Consider the following 20,044-nt stretch of genomic DNA (forward strand, 5'->3'; position numbering starts at 1 on the left):
GACTTTAAGTTTTGTACCATTGAACAAGCATAATACAGTTCCGTATCTTTTGTTTCAACAAGTTAATTTATAATACAATAGCCTTTGCAAACTTGCTGTATAGTATAGTTGATATAAACTCAAGCTGCGAAGCAAGACTTATTTACACTTGAGATTTGGACTCACATAGTGTTATAGTGTGGATCTTCCATGTCCCTGCAGAGACACTGTAGGTTAAAGGTTTTGTCCTCAGTTTGGCTCTATTGGGAGGCTATAGAAACTTTAAGAGGTGGGCCCCCAATTGGGAGATCTTTAAATCATTGGGAGTGTGCCCCTAACAGGGGCTGTGCGTCCCTGATCTCTTCTTCCTTTTCTCGTTTGTTTCCTGGCCATGAGGTAAGGCGTTTTACTCTGCCTAGGCTTCCACTATGATGTATCAACTCACCATAGGTTCAAAGCAATGAGGCCAACTGACCATGGACTAAAACTTCCAGAAGCCTGAGCCAAAATCAGCCCTTTCTCTTTATATGTTGACTTAGCTCAAGTATTTGTGATAGTGACAGAAAACTAACACAGAATCATTTCTTCTTCAACCTCAGTTGCCTTATCTGTGAAAGAGGATAATAGCAACTATCACCTAGAGTTGCTGAGAGGTTTGCTGGAGACATACATATAAAGTGACTGATTCATAAATATTAGCCATTTCCATTATCATTGCACATTGATGACCTGGTTGACTCCTGGGGTGCGGTAGACAATTTGAGACAAGAAGATTGGAGATTAGGGACTCTAGGCCAGAGGAAATCCACCATGTCTGGAAAGGGAGGTTTCAACTAAGGAGACCCAGACTGGTTCTAAGTACATAAAGTGATGGTGTTTTTCTGTAGGATTTTTCTCGTATCCATGTTGCTATAAACAGAGAAGTTGATAGTTCTTCCCCCCCCACCCCCCAAGGTCTCTTTTCACTTTAGAAAAATAAATAGGAAAAAATTTATGGTCATTGGACTCCTTGATTGGAGTTTGATGCATTCGTTGATCTTTCTTCTTTATCTTTAAAGGAAGTTAAGTTACTGGTCCAAGGTTTTTGAGTTAAGTGTGGAGTTTGCACCTGGAACCAAGTGCAGTCCACTGTTAGCCGATATATAATTGGGCAGGCTAGATAAAAGTTTGGATGAAATTATACCTTCTTGCTTCTTATTGGTTTTTGTTGCTCTGGATTTATGTTGGATGTTTGTCAGCGGTGGATGTCTTTGTCCTTGTGGCCTGTGATGTGAAGAATGCCCAGGGACATTGTCTGTCATTGGGAATTGGAAATGGATAAATGCTCACTGGGTGCCAATGAAATTTTGCGACTAATGCATTTTAAGTACTGTACCTGAGTCACTGTCCTTGAAGTCCAAACTATGCAATTAGTTTATGATCTTGGGGATAAAGGAGCACAAGACAGCTGAGCCTGAAAGAAAATCCACTGTGATTGTCCTGTGTTGAAATCTCAAATTCTTTGGAAACTAACTGGGGTGGAGATAAAATCAGGCTTGACTCTGCCTACAAGCCTGTAAGTCCAGTAAAGCTTGCCTCCTCTGTACTAGTTCCTTTTTTTGGAGGGGGGGTACTGGGGATTTAACTCAGGAGCACTTGACCACTGAGTCACATCCCCAGCCCTATTTTTTGTATTTTATTTAGAGGCAGGTCTACACTGAGTTGTTTAGCATCTCGCTTTTTGCTGAGGCTGGCTTTGAAGTCACAATCCTCATGTCTCAGCTTCCTGAGCCTCTGGGATTACAGGTGTGCGTCATCATACCTGGTTGTCTTAGTTCTTCATGGTGGTAATTTAGTTACTCCTATGTTTTACAGTCAGTATCAGAATTCATTCATTTATTTACTTAATATTGCTCTAGGCATCTAGTGTGAAGCAGATGCTGTCCTAAGCCCTGGGAATACAGTGGTGAACAAGGCAGATGAAAAACCCTGCTGTTATGGAGCTTCTATTTAGTGGGAAGAAGTGGGCAAAAATCAATCAATCAGCCAATCAATCAATCATCAATATATGAGAAAGTGATACATTCTACAGAGAAAAATCAAGCTGGAAATGGAGATAGTGGACTGGACAAGTGGCTTACATTTAGAATGAATTGGTCAGAAACACCTGGTCCTGGGGATATAGCTCAGTTGGTAGTGCGCTTACCTGGGATATGTAAGTCCCTGGGTTCGATCCCCAGCACTATCAAAAAAGAAAAAGAGAGAGAGAGAGAGAGAGAGAGAGAGAGAGAGAGAGAGAGAGAGAGAGAGAAACACCTAGTCCTTATATTGGAGCAAATCTTGGTACATGGGTTGGTCAGTTTCATGTCACTGTGACCAAAATACTTGACCAGAACAACTCAGAGGGGAAAAGGCTTATTTTGGCTCACAGTTTCAGAGGTTGGGTCAGTGGTGGTCCAACTCCACTGCTGTGGGCCTGAGATAAGGTGGAGCATTCTGGTGGAAGGGTGAGGTGGAGGGAAGTGTCCGTCTCACCTCATGGTAGCTAGGAAGCAGAGTGAGGGATGGAGGCGAGGAGGAGTGAGCCAAGGGGGCAAGATATAACCCCCAAGGGCATGGCCCCATTGACCTACCTTCTTCAACCATGCCCCACCTGCCTACAGCTACCACATAATAATCCATTCAAATGATGAATCCATCAAATAGATTAATCCACTTATCAGGTTCCAGCTCTCATAATCTAATCATTTCACCTGTTGCTACATTGACACAGCTTTGGAGGGAAACCTCATCCAAACTGAAACAGTGGAGATGAGGGAAGGGGAGAGCAGAGGTGTGTCTGGAGTTCATAGGAAAGACCAGGCAGTGGGCAGTGAGCCTGTGTGGACTGCAGGGAGAGGTGGGTGGAGCGTGAGCTGGGAGGGCAGCTAGCTAATGAAGAGGCGGGAAAGGAGCATGGATAGTGGGGAGAGGTGGGTGGAGCGTGAGCTGGGAGGGCAGCTAGCTAATGAAGAGGCGGGAAAGGAGCATGGATGGTGGGGCCCGGGAAAGGCCTGCAGAGCATCATGGGGCTGTGGAGTTGGAGTCGTTCCTGCTGAGGGGGAAGCTGCTGAGGTGTTACGCAGAAGAGTGACATGGTGTGTGACTTAGGGTTTTTAACAGGATCACTCTGGCTGCTGTGAAAAGAAGTGGGAACCTCCAAAAAAGGGCATTTTGTGTGTATGCTAACGGGATAGTCATGCCTGGTGTCATGACGTCACCTTTGGTATAAGCAAGAGTGTGTTTTGCCATAAAAATGAACCCAGAGTTATCACAAGGCTGTGGACCTGGAGGGAGTTTTGTTTTCTGGAAATTGCTAGAACATGAGGGGCTGAGGAAAAGGACCACACAGGTGGTTTTCATCATGGTTCCTAACAAAGTCCCTACTGTTGGCTACTGCATGGTGAATTGCATGATGTAGGCTGCTTTATGTGCAAAAATTTATCTTTTATTTCCTGAATGTTGGCCTAGATTGCTTTGGGGGGAAGTCGGGAAGTCTTCTAAGATGACTGGGTCTTGCTTATTTTCCTTCTTTCCCCTCCCTCATTCCATCGTCCATTTCCCTGCCCTTCAGTGATGACCTGGATTTGGGGGTTGCCCTAACAGACCGTATATTTCTGAGTGGCGGTCATTAATTTTCCTTGGCTTGGCTGAGGAAAGGTTCCTGTCACTTCTTTTGAAGGTAGAGTACCACCTTGGTGGGAATGAATTTTGACAATGAAACCTTGTTCTGCAGCCAGCACAGAGAGGTTGGCCCAGTTCCACTTTCTGTTAATTTTTTTTGCACAAGCTGGGCACCTAGGAAAACATGTGAAGAACGTTTTTATTCTGTGAGATACTAATAAATGCCATTAGCTAGTTGACCAATTTGTTGGCTCTGAGTATACCTTTCCCACATAAGATGTACAAAGAATGGGGCCTACAGAGGTTAAGTAGGAGCACATAAGGACTCTGTCTTTCAAACTTTTGAAACAGGAACATTGATGCATGTGGGTAACTGTTCTGAAGTTTTCACATCCCATTTTTACATTTGTCAAACATCCCCACCATTTTCTTGGCAGTGCAAATATTTGGGGCTATGTGGTGCGTTCTCCAGCCTGTGTGACTTCGTGGTTCTTCCCCACACACTGAAGTTGGGCAGGCCCAGGGATGCAGCCTCAGTGGGGAGTCCATTTCAGTTTTAATTGGTTGTAAAATATTAGCAGGAAGGCAGAGTTATTTTACATTGAAGTGACTTTTTTTTTTTTTTGGGGAAGTGGCAAATTAAATTTTATGGGAGCAGCTGTTCTGAGCAGAATTTGTCGGAAAGTTGATGAGAAGTGAAAGCTTGCAATACTTGGGTCTAAATCTTTCGTTTAAAAAAGATTCAAGCTGCAAATAAACTAGGGTCTTAAAATATGGAAAAATATTTTTGTAAATATGTGTTTGAAAACCTAGGCTCCATCATTTTGCATTTCAGCTGAAGTCTTTCCAAAACAATCATTGCTCTCATTTGGCACTGGGAGCTGTTATTTACTTTAGAAGTCAATAATGATATGCTAAAAAAGGAACATAACTTAGTAGAGAGACTCCCTGAGGGTGAGTACAATAAATAATGTGAGAAAGAGCCAGGACCTTTGCACATGTTCCACTTCCTGGGACATCCCTGCCATGTAGCTTTGTCAAATGGGGCCTTTTCATTCTTTGACTCTTAATTCTCAGCAGGGATTCCTTCCCTGTCCTAACTGATTTTCTCTACTTTATTTACTTGCAGTGATCAAACCCAGGGTCTTGTGCATGCTACAGCAGTGCTCTGCTATTGAGCTATATCCCCAGGCGCCTCTCTCTGTTTTAAACTCTTATAGCATCATATAGTTCTTCATCTTAGCATATATATATATATATATATATATATATATATATATATATATATATATATATAGTACTACTTTACCCTATAAACTGCATGAGATAGGGGATTACTTTATTATTATTTTTTTATTATCATACCGTTACTGCCTAAAAACAATACCTGGCATGTTGATGAATCTTTGTTTCATGAAGGAATCCATCATCAATGGATTTACATCGTGTAGTTACAGCATGGCTAGTTTGAAGATGAATGCATTGCAGCCTCAAGTTCAAATGCCTGTAGATCCAGGCATCCAAGATACATGAAGGAAGTAGACCATGAACAACCTGAGTTGTTCTGGGCAACCAGAGAGATGTCCCAGACTGGTACCCGCTGAGTCGATGTTCTCTCCCTGTGGAGGCTGATTCTTACCATAGGGGATCAGGCTTGGATGGTGGTAGACTTGAAGTGCTGCCTGGGAAGATGGGACTTGAGGAGTGGAGGAGACTAGGGAGGGAGATGTTGTGGAACATGGAACACCATAGATGCCTTTTGAATAGAAGAAAGAGATTGTCAGATTAGGAAGTGTTTAGGAAGAAAAATTAGGCAGCTATAAGTTAAAATATGAAGGTAATGTACTGTCCACATCGTTTACATGAATCAGGGTGCTGGGAGCTGTGTGACGGTAGGAGCACCAGTTTCCTATCTAAAAGCAGTTTCACAAATACAAAGACAAACACGTCTGTGAAAAATAGATTTCTGGCCAGGTGCCGGGGCATGAGTCTGTGATCCCGGCATCTTGGGAGGCTGAGGCAGAGGATCATGAGTTCAAAGCCAGCCTCAGCAACTTAGTGAGGCCTTACGCAACTCAGTGAGATCCTGTCTCTAAATAAAATATTAAAAAGGGGCTGGGGTTGTGGCTCAGTGGTAGAATCCTTGCCTGGCACGTGTGAGGCACTGGATTTGATCCTCAGCACCACATAAAAATAAATAAATAAAATAAAGGTATTGTGTCCAACAGCAACTAAAAAAATAAAAAATAAAAAAATAATAAAGCTGGGGGAGGGGGGCTGGGGATGTGGATCAGTGGTTAATCGCCCCTGGATTCAATCCCTGGTACCAAAGGAAAAAAAAAAAGTTCTGGAATTTATATTAATCTTAGTCTAAGTGTTTCTAGAAACAATAGAAATGGTGACTGGAGGAGGAAACCATGTGGTAAAGTCAGATTGCAGTGGGCTGAGGATGGAGTGGGAAGTAGGGAAGGAAAGCCAGTCAATGGAGGCTCCTCTTTTGAGAACTTAAAAAAAAAAAAAAAAAAAAAAAAGCAAGAAAAGAGGCAGGAGAAGCAGCAGAGTTAGAGGAAAATACCAGAAAGACACAAGGGAGGGAGGCATTTACTCTGTCAACGAGGATCCCTTCATCTGATCTAATGGGTGAAGAGCCCGGTTCCTGAGGCAGAGCTGGTGAGTGACGCTGGCGAGAGACCTTGTCAGGTACCAGGAGGAGGCCCCCAGATCAGGGAGGAAGGTGTGTGGGGTGGAGGTTTTGCTCTGGGGAAGATGTGTGTAGGATGGTGTCCTAAAACATATTTCCATTTCCACTTTTGTCACAGATTTTATTAAAGGTGCTGAAGAAATATTCTTGGAAAGATTGAGGCAAATCTTTGCTTGATTTTTTTCCTTCTGACTGAAAGCTCCCCAGAAGCCTCAGGCACTTCTGAGATCTTGAATAGGAAAAAGCACTGAGACCCATGCCAAGGAAGGATCTTGTGGACCTGGGGAGAGCCAGGAGCCATTATCTTTTCCATGTGGAATGTTGCATCCTAAAACCCTTCAGACTTATCACACGGGGGCCCTGGTACCTTCGCAATCAGATAACTGTGTCTGAAATGGTTCTGAGCCTCATCAGTCACAAAGTAGCAAGTAAAAAAAAAAAAAAACCCAAAAAACAAAAACAAAAAAATCCCCAAAAAACGACGATTGCAGAAATTCAGTAATATCTTTGAGATGTAGTAATGCTCTAAGTTGGCAAGTACTTTTGTAGTTAAAAAATATTTTGACTTTACTAGACCCTTACTATTTTTTTCCATCAGTGCATTTCACTCTCAGGTCTTTTTCAGATCGTCTTATAATAAGTCAACAAATCTATTTCAAATGTGTTTGTTCCTAAGCAACCGTTACTAAGAGCTCCTGTAATTAAGATGAAAGTTCCAAGGTAACAAGGCCCAAACAAGCACCATTTCCCCCATTTTCTGGTAATGCAAGAGGAGTAGGATGGATAAAGGTGAAAGGAGACTGTTTTGCTGGGAGTGCAACCTCTGAGATGGCCAACACAGTGCCTGTCCTCTGTCTGATCCCAGAGCGTGTGTGTGTTTTTTGAAGGCAGCCAGTCCGTTTTTCCTGCTGTCTGGAGTGTCTGTCCCAGGCATGAACAGGCAGAATGTGTGTTGAAGGCAGGTTTACTGCAGAGTTGTGTTACACGGCGATGAGCATCATGCTGCCCGGCACGTGCGGCCACGGGAGGGATGACTGGAGTACACACCATGTGAAATCAACTTTCTTTGCAGCTATGACTGACCTAGATTAAGCGGTGATGCAGGTCCGTTCTGTTCTGCCTAACAACGCACAGTTTCTTTTTCTTTTGGTGATTTGTAAAGGAAGACTCAGATGAATTTTTCCCTATTCATCACGCCTGGCTCATAGCAGGCATTTAACAAATGCTCCTCTTTCCCTTCCTGCTTCATTTTGTTCCAGGGGCAAGAAGGGGGTTAGGGTTTCCATGACGACCTGTTGTTGAATGACCTCCTTTCAAACCTGTTGTTAGATGCCCAATGGGCCTGAGCAGTGGCCCAGAGAGCCAAACCTCACCTAATGGAGGCTTTGCTGGTAAAAGAATATTTGGTCTAAGTCAGCAAGCAATCACTGATGATCCTCCAGCTGCTTAAAAACTTGGTGCATCCCCACGGGGTTTGCTCATAGGTTTGCCTCATTGCAGGCAGAGAGATGGCAGCCACCAAAGGGTATTGCCCAATGGACCTTGTTCTATTTTGGAACCAGGCCTTAGGTTTTTGATCTTGGGGAGGTCAAAACCATGTTGGTGTTTAATTTCCTCATCATTATCCCATGAATAATAATAACCGCTTGACTCCTATCATAGGATTATCCTAAGAATAAGATAAGATAGAATATATAAAGTGCTATGAGAAAGTGTGTATGTATTCGTTTATTGAACAAGTAATTTTCAAGTGGCTCCTGGGTGTCAGGCACCATTCGAGTTTCATAATATTCCATATCAGAAAAAATAAATAAATCTATTTCATCTTCTTAATGGCAATTTAATATTCTACAGTACAGGTGTTGTATAATTGATGTAACCATCCCTCAGTCAATGGACACTTAAGTAAACAGTGCCACATGGAACATCTTTTGTACATATGTCTTTGGTAGATGTAGGAGTATTTTTCTAGGACAGTGTTAGAAGAGATTTTGCCAAGTCAAAAGGCAAGTGCATATTTAATATTTTGTTGGAAAGTACCAAAAGCAACATCGACCTGCCCTTCCAGATGACATGAATGAGAATTCTCGTCTTTCCACACACCATTGTTAATTTTTCAAATTTTACCAATCTCTTGGGAGAAAAATAATATTAAATGATTGTCTTATTTTCAATTCCTTGGTCTACGAATGAGCATATTTTAATGTTTTTTTGGCCAATTTTACTTTCTATATAATAGCCCTTTCTATCCCATTTTCTGCTGGTAGGTAGATCATCTTAATTTAAAGGGGCTTCTTATGTATTTAAAATATGTTTACCTTTTTATTTCATTTAATATACTTTAAAAGATACCTTTATTTTTATTTGGTGCTGAGAATTGAACCCAGCACCGTGTACGTGCTAGGCGAGCGCTCTACCCCTGAGCCACAACCTCAGCCCTTCATTTAATATACTTTTTAAAAAATATTTTTTAGTTGTAGATGGACACAATATCTTTATTTTTTTAAATTTTTATATGGTGCTAAGGATTGAACCCAGTGCCTCACACGTGCTAGGTGAACCCTCTACCACTGAGCCACAACCCCAGTCATCCTTTAATATGCTTTTAATTGAGATGATGGATCTGACATGAAGCACTATTTTACAGAGCAAGTGGATGGAACAGAGTCAGACCATGAGCTCCAGGCCATTTGGCCGTTAGTGATGGTACTAGGCTGGACCTTGGCTCTCCCTAGTCCAGTCTGTTTTGTTGGAGTAGAGGAGGCTCAGCAGGCTAGGGAGATGGGTTTCCTCTGTGGGGCAATTTGGCTGGCTGGAAGCAACATCAAGAAAGCCACTGGTCACACAGGGGGCGTGGCACCAGTCACCAGCTTCTCCCAGTGCCAGCCGCCCTTTCAGCCCAACCTGCAGGAGTTACCTAATACTGGGAAAAAGGGAAGGACTGAGGGCTATGACTGCATCTTTGTTCCTTAGAGGGCAGATACAAAGGCAAAGGAGAACAAGAATGAAGTCCCTGTGGGGTGCCACCTTTCTGCCTTCCAAGGGCATGAGATGTGCTGTGGTTGCTCTGCACAGCAGGCCAGGGAATGTTCCTGTTCTTACTAATCCCAGGAGAAGCAGATCGCAGATCCTCTCCTCGTTTGAGTTTTCTGCTGCATTTATTTGAATAATCACAATTTGTTTTTCCTGATCAAATAATTACCATTTCCCTTCTCCTTTCGAGGGAATAAACTAGTTGTCAAGTTTTTCTGGAATGGTCTTATTTTAGGCTTTTTCTTGTCTTATCTTGGCCTGGCTTGCAATGTAGGTTCAAGGGGACTAAAGTCCTATGGTGGAAATTCTGTAATTTTTATTTGTTTGTTTGTTAAGGCTGGTAGTGACATGGGGGGTCATCTAGCTCAGTTGGCTTATTGAGCACATATGGAATCTGGGATCTGGGAAAGTGGGGTGATTGGCCAAGATTCCCTAGTTATTCCAGACCAACCATCAGAATCTCAAGCTTTCAACTCTACTAGGACTTGTGGTTGTACAGTTTAGAATCTCTCTGTCCTCTTCCTACCCTCTTCCTGCAAAATTTCTTACCTTGAAAATGAAGCTGCTTGCATTGGTTTTGTTGAACCATTGTGCTAAGCAGTTAATAAAGCCCTTTTCATGCTTATATTCTAACTCCCATTTGTACATGGTTTTGAAAGCTCCTCCTTTCCCCAGCTTGCTATGCTTATAACATATGCTTAGTTGGGACTTGGTGAACTAATGACAGGATAAGGTGATTGTTATATATTGCTATGCTTTAATATCTTTCCTTCTCTCTCTCTCTCTCAACACACACAAGGATATATAGTCTATCTCCTATTTTCAGGCATGGGGATTTTTTCATTTTTGGTAATAGGGATTGAACCCAGGGGTGCTTAACCACTGAGCTACATCCCCAACCCCCTTTTTAATATTTTATTAGAAACAGAGTCTCGCTAAGTTGCTTAGTGCCTCATTGTTGCTGAGGCTGGCTTTGAACTCGTGATCCTCCTGTCTCAGACTCCCCAGCCACTGGGATTACAGGCATGTGCCTTCATGCCTGCTGCCTGGGAATATTTGAAATATTCAATGTAAGTAAATTCTTCCATCATTTTAAAGAATTTAGAGAAGAAGAAATCACAACTTCCCTTAGATCTTTGTTTTTATTTTTATTTAATTTATTTATTTTGTAATATTTATATTTTAGTTGTAGGTGGACACATATCTTTATTTGATTTTATGTGGTGCTGAGGATCGAATCCAGTGCCTCATGTACGCTAGGCGAGCACTCTACCACTGAGCCTCAGCCCCTGTTTTTATTTTTAATAATTTGTCCTGTTAGAAAATGTTCTTTGCTGTTGACTTTTGTTTTCTCAAGTTCTGTCCTGAGAAATCTTAACCGGCCTGGCTGGGTAGTTTTGCCATGGGGTTTGGGTGAGGCAATCAAGACCACTGTCATGTTGTCACATGGTGCCATCAGAGTAGGTGGAGTGGGAGCCTGTGTGGCTACAGGGTACAGGGTGGTCCAAGTCAGGCTAATGGAAGGGCCTGGTTCTACTCTGGGTGAAGCTGTAAATCTTTCTAAAAATTATTTGGTTGGTCTGTCTGGTCATTGTCTCAGAGAAGGGCCAGGCATATTTTGAGTCAGATTATCTATATATCAGGAACACCACCAATGATGGGTAATATTACCAAGGAGAATGCTAAGAGAATTATTGTTCCTACAAGTTTCCCTACTGAATAAGGTCTTTTTTCCCCTGTTACAAAGAGTGATTCAAAGCCCTTTAGTCCTGGCCTGGCTGGAGTTGGTGTGTGGACAGCAGGGGTGGGGCTGGCCTTCCACTTAGGAGCCTTTGGTATTGGACCAAGAGGAAGATTTTCCAGAAGAGGTATCTGTTGGAAATATTGTGGTGGGGTCGGGGTGATCACCCTATACCTCAAATGCCCTATTGGGTAAAACCTTGGGCGGGTATTTGTTGTGAACACCGTACATTCTTGGGACCAGAGCCCTTGTTCCAAAGGGTTATAATTGATTTTGGGTTCAAGGTAGATTTAGGAAAACTTAATATCTTTTAAGTAATGCCTTCTTTAATTTTCAGACTTTTATTAAGAAGGTGAAATTTTCCTCTTGTATGCTTTATTTAATCCTATTATGCCTTATACTTCTAGCTATTAATTTTTTGTGCTTGTCAGTGGGTGATTTTGATGTAAGATTTTAAAAAAATTACTTTAAATAGTTAGTTTTTCCTCCTTTTAGCTTTTATTTTGATATAATACTAGATATACAAAATATATTACAATGAGTTCCTATATACTTCATCCAGATTTTCCAAATGATGATATTTTAATACATTTCATTTATCATTTTCTCTTTTTGGCTTATTATCATTTTTTTTTATGAACCACTGAAATAAGTACAGAGGAGATATCTCTTTGCTCCTAAGAAAAACACTGTAATTCCTAAAAGCAAAGATATTCCCTCATGTAAGTATAATTTTGAAAATTAGGAAATTAACATTGATAGCATAGTATTATCTAGTCCACAGACTTTATTGAGATTTCACTAAATGAAACAATAATGTCACTTTTAGTCAAAGAAAACTTCCGTTCATGCAATTTATTGACTTGTCCCTTGGTCATCTGTACTCTGGAACTATTTTTTCTTTTATTTCATGACAATAATATTTTTGAATAATGTAATCCAGTATTTTGATGGAATAACTATTATTTTGCCTTTATTTGATATCTATTTAAGGTTAGATTCAGGCTGTGCATTTTTTGCTGGACTACAATTGATATTAGTTTTAAATGGTATTAATTTTTAATATGGCTTGTTAAAGTTGGAAACTAGATTTATTTTCATCTCATACTTTTATTTACCTTAAATATATACATTCAGTATATAAATCTAATAAGTAATGTATAAAAACAAAACAGTTTTCAGGTGTTTGCTTTAAATAATGGTTAGTAAATTTAAATCAGACAGACTAAATTTCCATTAATCCATTTGGTTTGTAATTTAAATACATTTCCTTAAACATTTAAAGTTGTTTTTGTAAGTAAATAGATCCAGTTTGCTTTTAAATCACTTAGAATCTCCAATAAGGCAAACCTGAAGATCACAGCACTTTCCTAAGTACTTGAATAATTCTTGTCAACTAAAACTTAAATTTACAAATACAATAGATTCCTCATTCTTCTAAATATTCAAATAGTGTTTGAAAATTCTGGTATTTTTCACCTTTTACTCCATCACAGGTTTCAAATCAATTGCATATTCTCAAAGATATTAGATTCTCCAGATTCTCAAACATTCCATACACTTTAATACCGAATTTACAAAGATAATTGCGAACTTCACACAAAGCTATTAATACCATGGATTTTATTTGCTTCAACATCTCTATATTTGATTCCATTTCTTTCCTAGAGCTGTTGAGACATTCACTTTGGGAAGCAAATCGATTGCAGGAGGTGGGCTGAGGTTTCCGTGCTGGTTGAGGACTGGGCCGATAATATGTGCCAGTATACAGATGTTTATCTTGCAGAGATTTGGGGTTGAAGAGACACATGTCCAGCTTTCTTTGGGAACTACAAATAAATCCATTTTCTAATTACTATGGCAACATAAGGCTAAGCCCTATGCAGTTGCTATGACAACTGCAGTCCACACCCTTCCGTTGTGATGGATTTTCAACTTTGGTCTCCTGGGTTGATATTCTTACGTCCTCCTTTCATCTGATTTGGGTGGACATCTGTCTGTATTCTCATTAGGTTGCAACTTGATTTCCTCCACTGCTTGATTGCAGTCTGTATTTCTTTAGCTCTTGGCAGCATCTCATAGTCTTTTTTTCCTGATTGGATTTTACATTTTCTTTCGAAACCTTTGGCCACAACTGTAAAGCTTCATGCTAATGAGAATGTCTTTCTCTAATTTCTTCATGTTACTTAGAATTATAGCCCTTAGAGCTTGACTTCGATTCCCAGAAAGAGGTTCACTAGTGCTATGTAACTTGATCATGAAAACTCCCAGGCCAGCCACCGCTCCTCACATCTGAGAGCTCTGTGTACATGCTGTAACTAGAGATGACTATGTTCTTTTTAAAAATTTTGTTGTTGAATTGCTTTCAAAAAGATCTGAAGGCTAAAATCACAATTGAACCAATAGAATCAAAGTAGAAATGGGTCATGTGTAAAATATCAGGGTGTCCCGATTAGTGACTTTCATTATGATGAACTATTTATATTTGGTTATTTTATATTACATTATTTAATTTTTTTCAGGTCCCAGGACCAAACTCAGGGTCTTGTGTGTGCTAGGCAAGCACTATATCACCGAGATAAATCCCCAACCCTGTTATGTTTGGTAATTCGATTTCATTTTGCTTGAAGTATTTTGGATAATAGCAGTGACTCTCTGCTAAACTTTGTTCTTTTCTGGCTCTCTTTGTTTAGTGCGGTTATTTAAAAGCTTACATTTTGGAATTGGGGGGCCTGGGTTCAAATTGTGGTTTTGGAGTTAATTAGCTGTCTGACTCTGGGCAAGTTGCAGAACCTCTCAGTGCTTCCTGGGGGTTTCATCTTCCTCACAAAGTTGTCATAAGCATTAAGGGGGGTGTTGCTTGCTGAACATCAGCATAGGCCCTGGAGTCTGTAAATGCTCAAAGAATCAACAGTTTTATTTGCATTTGCCCTCCTTGTTGGGTTTTTGTCACCATCCTTTATGTCTGGTCTGCATTCCCTGCTCTGACATCTTGTTGAACCCTGACCCCTCTTTTGGTTTTTCTATAAGCTGGACATTGCTTATATTCATTCTACCCTGTAATCACAGTGGAGACATCCTTGAACAGTACATTTATTTTTTATTTTTACCATTATACATGTAGTCTCTCTCTCTCTCTCTCTCTTTTGCATTAAAATTCTTAATACACATATATATCACAATTTATCATATCTCTCTTTGTATATAAGGTATGTTAACACCAAATTCAAATCTTCATACATGTATTTTGTATAATGATGACCATCACCTTCCACCATCCTTGCTATTCCCCATCTCCCTTCCCTTTCCCTCCTACTTCTCTTCCCTATCTAGAAATAATCTTCCTCCCATGCTCTCTCTCCCTACCCCACTTTGAGTCTCCCCCCTTATATCAGAGAAAACATTCGGCATTTGTTTTTTTGGATTGGTTAACTTCACTTAGCACAATCTTCTCTAACACATCCATTTACTGCAAATGCCATGATCTTGTTCTTTTTTATTTTAAACATTTTTTTTCTCTTGTCTCCTGGGAGAGCCCCTCAATTTGACTCTCTGGGCCATCCTATGTTGAGCACAGAACTCAAAGGCCATGAACTCTTTCCATCTATTATTACTATGTGTCCATTTGTCTTGGATCTTGGAAATTCCCAGCAAAACATAAACACATTTTTGCAGGTCTTTAGTGTGAATTGGGACAATGCAGTCAGTTGCCCCAACGATGCCAGACCCTCTCCTCTCGGTTTCTCCTGATGGAAGTCATGCTCTTCCTCCTTGTCTTTTGTGGTTAGAGTCATCATTACCCTCCAGGAGAGGAGTCTGGCAGAGAGGAGCTGTTAGCTAGTTAGAGTTCATAGCTCAGGCCATCCCACCATGCTCAGGTCCTTTCCACGTCTGGTTACATTTTTGCTTAGGTGGTACCACCTATAGGAAGTGGCTCAGGAGGTCTCAGGCTCAGTGATCATGTTGTTGAATGGATTTCAAAGACTAAAAATTCAAGGAGGAAATTAGCAACAGTAGCCATGGTGTGTTTAGATACTCAGCAGGAATAAAGTGAATTAATTGTACAGATGTCACTGGTCCAGGGCAAAAACCATTTTTGGTGGTCATGACCACTATCCTTCTCAGCTTTTCAGAGTTATAAATGAACAACCCAAGACTTTCTGAATAATGAGCCGTGATCACCAAGCTCACAAGAATAATTCTGTGTAATTGAATGCAGGAAAGTTGTCAGATGAATATTGTTAATTATGTACTCTTACAGTGTTGATAACAATGATTAATAAAGTTATTTAAGTTACAAATGCTAGATACTTTGAAAAGAAATTGTTTCTTTGAATTCTAACAACTCTTTGAGGTAAGTGTTATATTTACTTCCATTTCTACAAATATGAAGTCAAGTACATTGTCCAGAGTCACATGGCCAATAAGTGGTAGGGAGGACTTAGACCCTTTTTTGCCTAAGACCCATGAACATACTTTGATTATTTTCCTGTAGGCATAGTGAATATAAGCAATGTTATGAGGAGTTGTATAATAGTCTTTTAGTGGAATTTTCCCTTGTCAAATAGAGAAAATTTTTGTGTCAGTCAGGGAAGTTAGTAGAAAGTACTGATTCCAGTACTTTCAACTCTGAGAGTGTTTTTCTCTCCATGTCCTTTAACCCCATCAATCCATGACTCCTTGAGGTAGTAAGCAACTCCCCCTTTCCAAAAGGAACATGTTATATCAGTCATTTTGCCCTAGGTGTGAATTAATCTATCCAGATAGCTTTCATAATAGTGAATTCAAATGTCTGTGAATAAAAGGTTTGGTGGTCGGAAAAGGAGAAATTGCAGGTGATTTTGGAACAGAGACCCTTTAGAGTGGGTAGATTTGGGTGAATGTTATCCAGCCATAAGGCAGCAGGTGGTGATGGTTCTTGAGTGTTTAAAAAGGGGATAAGGAACCTGAGACAGGACAGGGATACAGGGAGGCCCCAGAGACAAGTTCTCCTCTCTCCTGCTTTTGCTGACCCTGAAGATTGCTGACATCAGAATCTTTCTTGTGATGAGGGTGAGTGTTTGGGATAAGAGTAGTCGGGACATCAGTCCTTGGATTTCAGTATTCACCAGACACATCCTTTGCTTTCTGAAAAAATGGAGATTTCTGAATTGTCTATTATCAGAGACTGATTTAGCAAGAAGCCAGAGAAACTTGGATTTCATCAGTCTCACAGGGGATTCTAACGCAGATGGTCTGAGCACCAAAGTTTTGGAAACTTGGGGTGGGAGTCTCTACCACTGGGCTAGTAGGCAAGTCTAATCCCCAACCCAGGAAGAGATCCAGTGGCTTCTCTGAGGGTACACACTCCCTGACTGAGCAACTGTTGGTTCTTGAGTAAAAGAAGGGCTTCTTGAGAACTGTGCTTCATCTAACCCATCAAACCTCTTTAAGGCCTAAAAAGTCCTGTCTCAGGAACAAGCTGCCCTACTCCTCCTTACCTCTTTGCTAGTTTCTGGTGTCCTGTCTTGTATGGTCCTGGTTTGGAGGTAAGGTGACAAAGAAAGAGCAGCCACCATGGTGGCAGGGTAGTCATTGGAAATGCTGGATTTCCAGAGCTGGGATCGGGACAGTCCCAGGCCAGCTGGGATGGCTGGCCACCCTCCTTGCACAGAAGCCCCCATTGTGTCGAGCCCTGGCCAGCTCCACTCTCCTGCTGAAGGCTGCGCCATGGTGTCTCAGGTCAGTGGAAGAACCCTGTGGGTATATTTGCTTTGCCTGTCAAAGTTGTTCTTTTCTTCTTTAGTGGAAAAACTCTTTGTGGTTTGGTTTCTTCGCCTCATTTCCTAGAGCTACAGGAGGCTGAAGGCAGGTAGCCTCACCTGGTCTGAGGAGTAGCTCCTCTATGCCTTATTTTTGTCGAATAGTATTACATTGAGAATTGGTCCTGGATTTTTTTCTTTTTCTTTTTTAAATTTCCACGGAAGTTATAACTAGGATAGGGGCTTCTTAAGACTGGAGAAATTAAGTCTTAAAACAGCCCCTTGGGAGGATAGGATGGGGAAGTGCCAGAGAACGGGGATCCAGGAGGACGGGCTGACCTGCTGGTAGGAGACCTTGTAGCCCACCTCACCCAGTGGATTCCCTGTTTTATGAGCTGAGAGAGACCTTAGTGTATTCTTGCTGAATTCAGTTTGGAAGAAGAAAGTCTATTTTCTTAAGTGAGGCAGGCCTCTAGGGTGGAGTTCAGGCTGTTTTGCTCTCAGCTTGAGCTCTGGGATGAAATAGGGTCTGTTACAGACAAAGCTCTGTTTGAACTGAAATGAGTCACAAGAGGTGTCCAGGGAGGAAATGCAGGAGTTCTGGAATCGGACAGTGTTGCCCTCAGTAGAGGGTAGACTGGGTGAGTGATCAAGCTGAATAATCCCATTTTGGATTTAAAAAAAAAGGTATAAAATATTGAAGAGTGTGTGATGTTTGTGCACGTAGATAACTAATAGGGTCTGAAAGGAATTCTTTTTTTTTTTTTTTTTTTTTTTGCAGTGCTGGGGATCAGACCCACAGCACATGCCAGGCAAGTGCTCTACCACTGAGCTACACTCCCAGTCCTGAAAGGAACTTTGAAGAGGAATTCTGAAAATAGTTTTAAGCACAGAAGCACTGTAGAATAAGTATAGTGTACCTTCTGGAGGAAAGAGAGCAATGTTTGGCTGGTCGAACAAATCTTGACATTTGTCAGAACTCAGTAATCACCCTGTCCATGATTTGATTCCAGGAAGTTTCCCTATCTAGCTACATTTTGCATTTTTTGACATTAAAATGACATTAATTTGCAACTGCTAAATGTATACTAACTGATGGCATAGTTGTTAGGTCTAAGGAGAAAAATGTTCCAGAAACTTTCTCACTGGTAAGAAATCTCTTTTGAATGGAGACATGTTCAAATCTGAATCATTAGGGATTGACAGTATAAAAGATCATCATTAGAAGGGAGACCTCAAATTGCTTAGGATGTGGGTTTACATGGATGGAATGTGTCTCCAAACCTTAGAAAGCATGTGCAGGAAATTCTGGGGAAAAAAATCCAGCTCTCTTGACTCTAGGGTTATGAAGTATTGCTTTTTCTTTTTTCTTTTTTTAAAAAATATTATTTTAGTAGTAGTTGGACACAATACCTTTATTTTATTTTTATGTGGTGCTGAGGATCGAACCCAGCACCCTGCACATGCTACGTAAGCGCTCTTCAGCTGAGCCACAACCCCATTCCCCTTTTTTCTCTTTTCGGTACTGGGGATTGACCCCAGGGACACTTTCCTACTGAGCCACAACCCCAGACCTTTTTATTTTTTAATTTTGAGACATCTACTAGCTAAGATGTTTAGGGCCTCACTAAATTGCTTGTGATCCTCCTGCCTCAGTCTCCCTGGTGGCTGGGATTATTGGCATGCACCACCATGCCTGGTATTATGAAGTCTTTCTAACACTGTTGCTAAATAACCTGGAAGCAACACTATAGAGAAAGGATCCAGAGAGTGCAGTATTACTTAATTAAGTCTATTTTTTTTTTTTTTTTTGTGGCATGGAAAATTTGGCACCTGGGTTTGTCTTAGGTAAACCTACAGGTCTGTGGAAAACCAATCAGAATATGAGCTTGTCTCCATGCCATTGATGCTCCTGCAGAGGTGGTGAGTGCTTCCAAAACCCACAAGAAAGTCTGTGAGAAGAATGGTGAGCACCGACCCCACAAGATGACACAGTGCTGGAGGGCAGGGACCCTCCATGCCCAGGGAAAGCAGCATTGTGACAGGAAGCAGAGTGGCTGTGGTGGGCAGACCAAGTTGATTTCCCAGAAAAAGACTAAAACTCCTAAGAAGATTGTACTGGGGTTGAGTGTGCCAAGCCCAAAGGCAGACCTATGAGAACACTGGTTCTTAAGATACGTGAGCATTGTGACCGGGAACAGATAGGAGGAGATGGGCTCGAGGGATCATCTTGGGGCTATGTTAAAAAGAAAAAAAAGTTTGAAAGTGACTTGTATACAGGTCACTTTATACACTTTTATACAGGAACTACTTTATCCAGTGGTTCCCCTGCTGGGGAGCACTAAGGCTCTGGGATTTAAGGAAAACCTCTAAGAGAATCAGAGATGTTGTCATGGTAACCATATCAATTATCCAAGCTCCATTATTTTGAGACATGTTTCTTGGGAAACTGTACCTGTAGTGTTAATAGGATGGGACCTTCACTGATAATAATAGCTCGCATGTGTTGGGTGTCCACAGGGTACTGTGCATGGTTCTCAGTTCTTTGCCTGTATTAACTCATAATCCTTATAAGTCTATGATGATGTGTATTTTATTTATTCTCATTTTAAAATCAGATCTGATGCACTGAGAAGAGAATAACTTGACTTTAATTCACATGGCTTGAAAATAGTAGAATTAAGATTGAATCTAGGCTGGAATTGTGGCTCAGTGGTAGAGTACTTTCCCTTCTTGTGTGAGGCACTGAGTTTAATTCTCAGCATTGCCTATAAATAAGTGAATGAAATAAAAGTCAATTAACAATTTAAAAAATTTAAAAAAATATAGACTCTGGCTTTGGAGTTCACGTACTTCATCTCCATCCTGTGTTCTTCCCTCAGTGCCATCAATTAGGGATCATAGGAATAAAAATTATATTTTACTCATAATAGGCAACTCTTCATTGAGCTATCCTCCTAAGATATAGTACTTTCTTTCTTTTGAAATTTAACTAGTAGTTTTAGTTTATTGAATATACATCTGCTTTTCTAATATTGAACCTGTGACTTTTACTGAGGCAAAACATGTGTGAGGGCAGCAGCTTCACAAAACCAGAAAGTGTCATAAAAAGAAAATGGCAAAGAAATGAAGTTAGATCCCTACCTCACACCATATAAAAATTAGCTCAAAATAGATCAATGACTTAAATATAATAGCTGTAACTCT

At 40.8% G+C, this 20,044-nt stretch overlaps 1 protein-coding gene across 1 annotated transcript in view; it reads right to left on the minus strand.

The window, feature by feature from the left end:
* The window catches only part of LOC120887480 (uncharacterized), a 41,836-nt gene extending 25,077 nt beyond the window's left edge, over positions 1-16,759 (minus strand). The window contains exon 1 of the mRNA XM_078024683.1: positions 16,577-16,759. Within this exon, the coding sequence (XP_077880809.1) occupies positions 16,577-16,759 (183 nt within the window). The remainder of the gene's footprint in view (positions 1-16,576) is intronic.
* Positions 16,760-20,044: the final 3,285 nt, after the last annotated feature.

This window comes from Ictidomys tridecemlineatus, chromosome 10 (assembly GCF_052094955.1).
Source record: "Ictidomys tridecemlineatus isolate mIctTri1 chromosome 10, mIctTri1.hap1, whole genome shotgun sequence".
In the NCBI taxonomy this organism is placed as follows: domain Eukaryota; kingdom Metazoa; phylum Chordata; class Mammalia; order Rodentia; family Sciuridae; genus Ictidomys; species Ictidomys tridecemlineatus.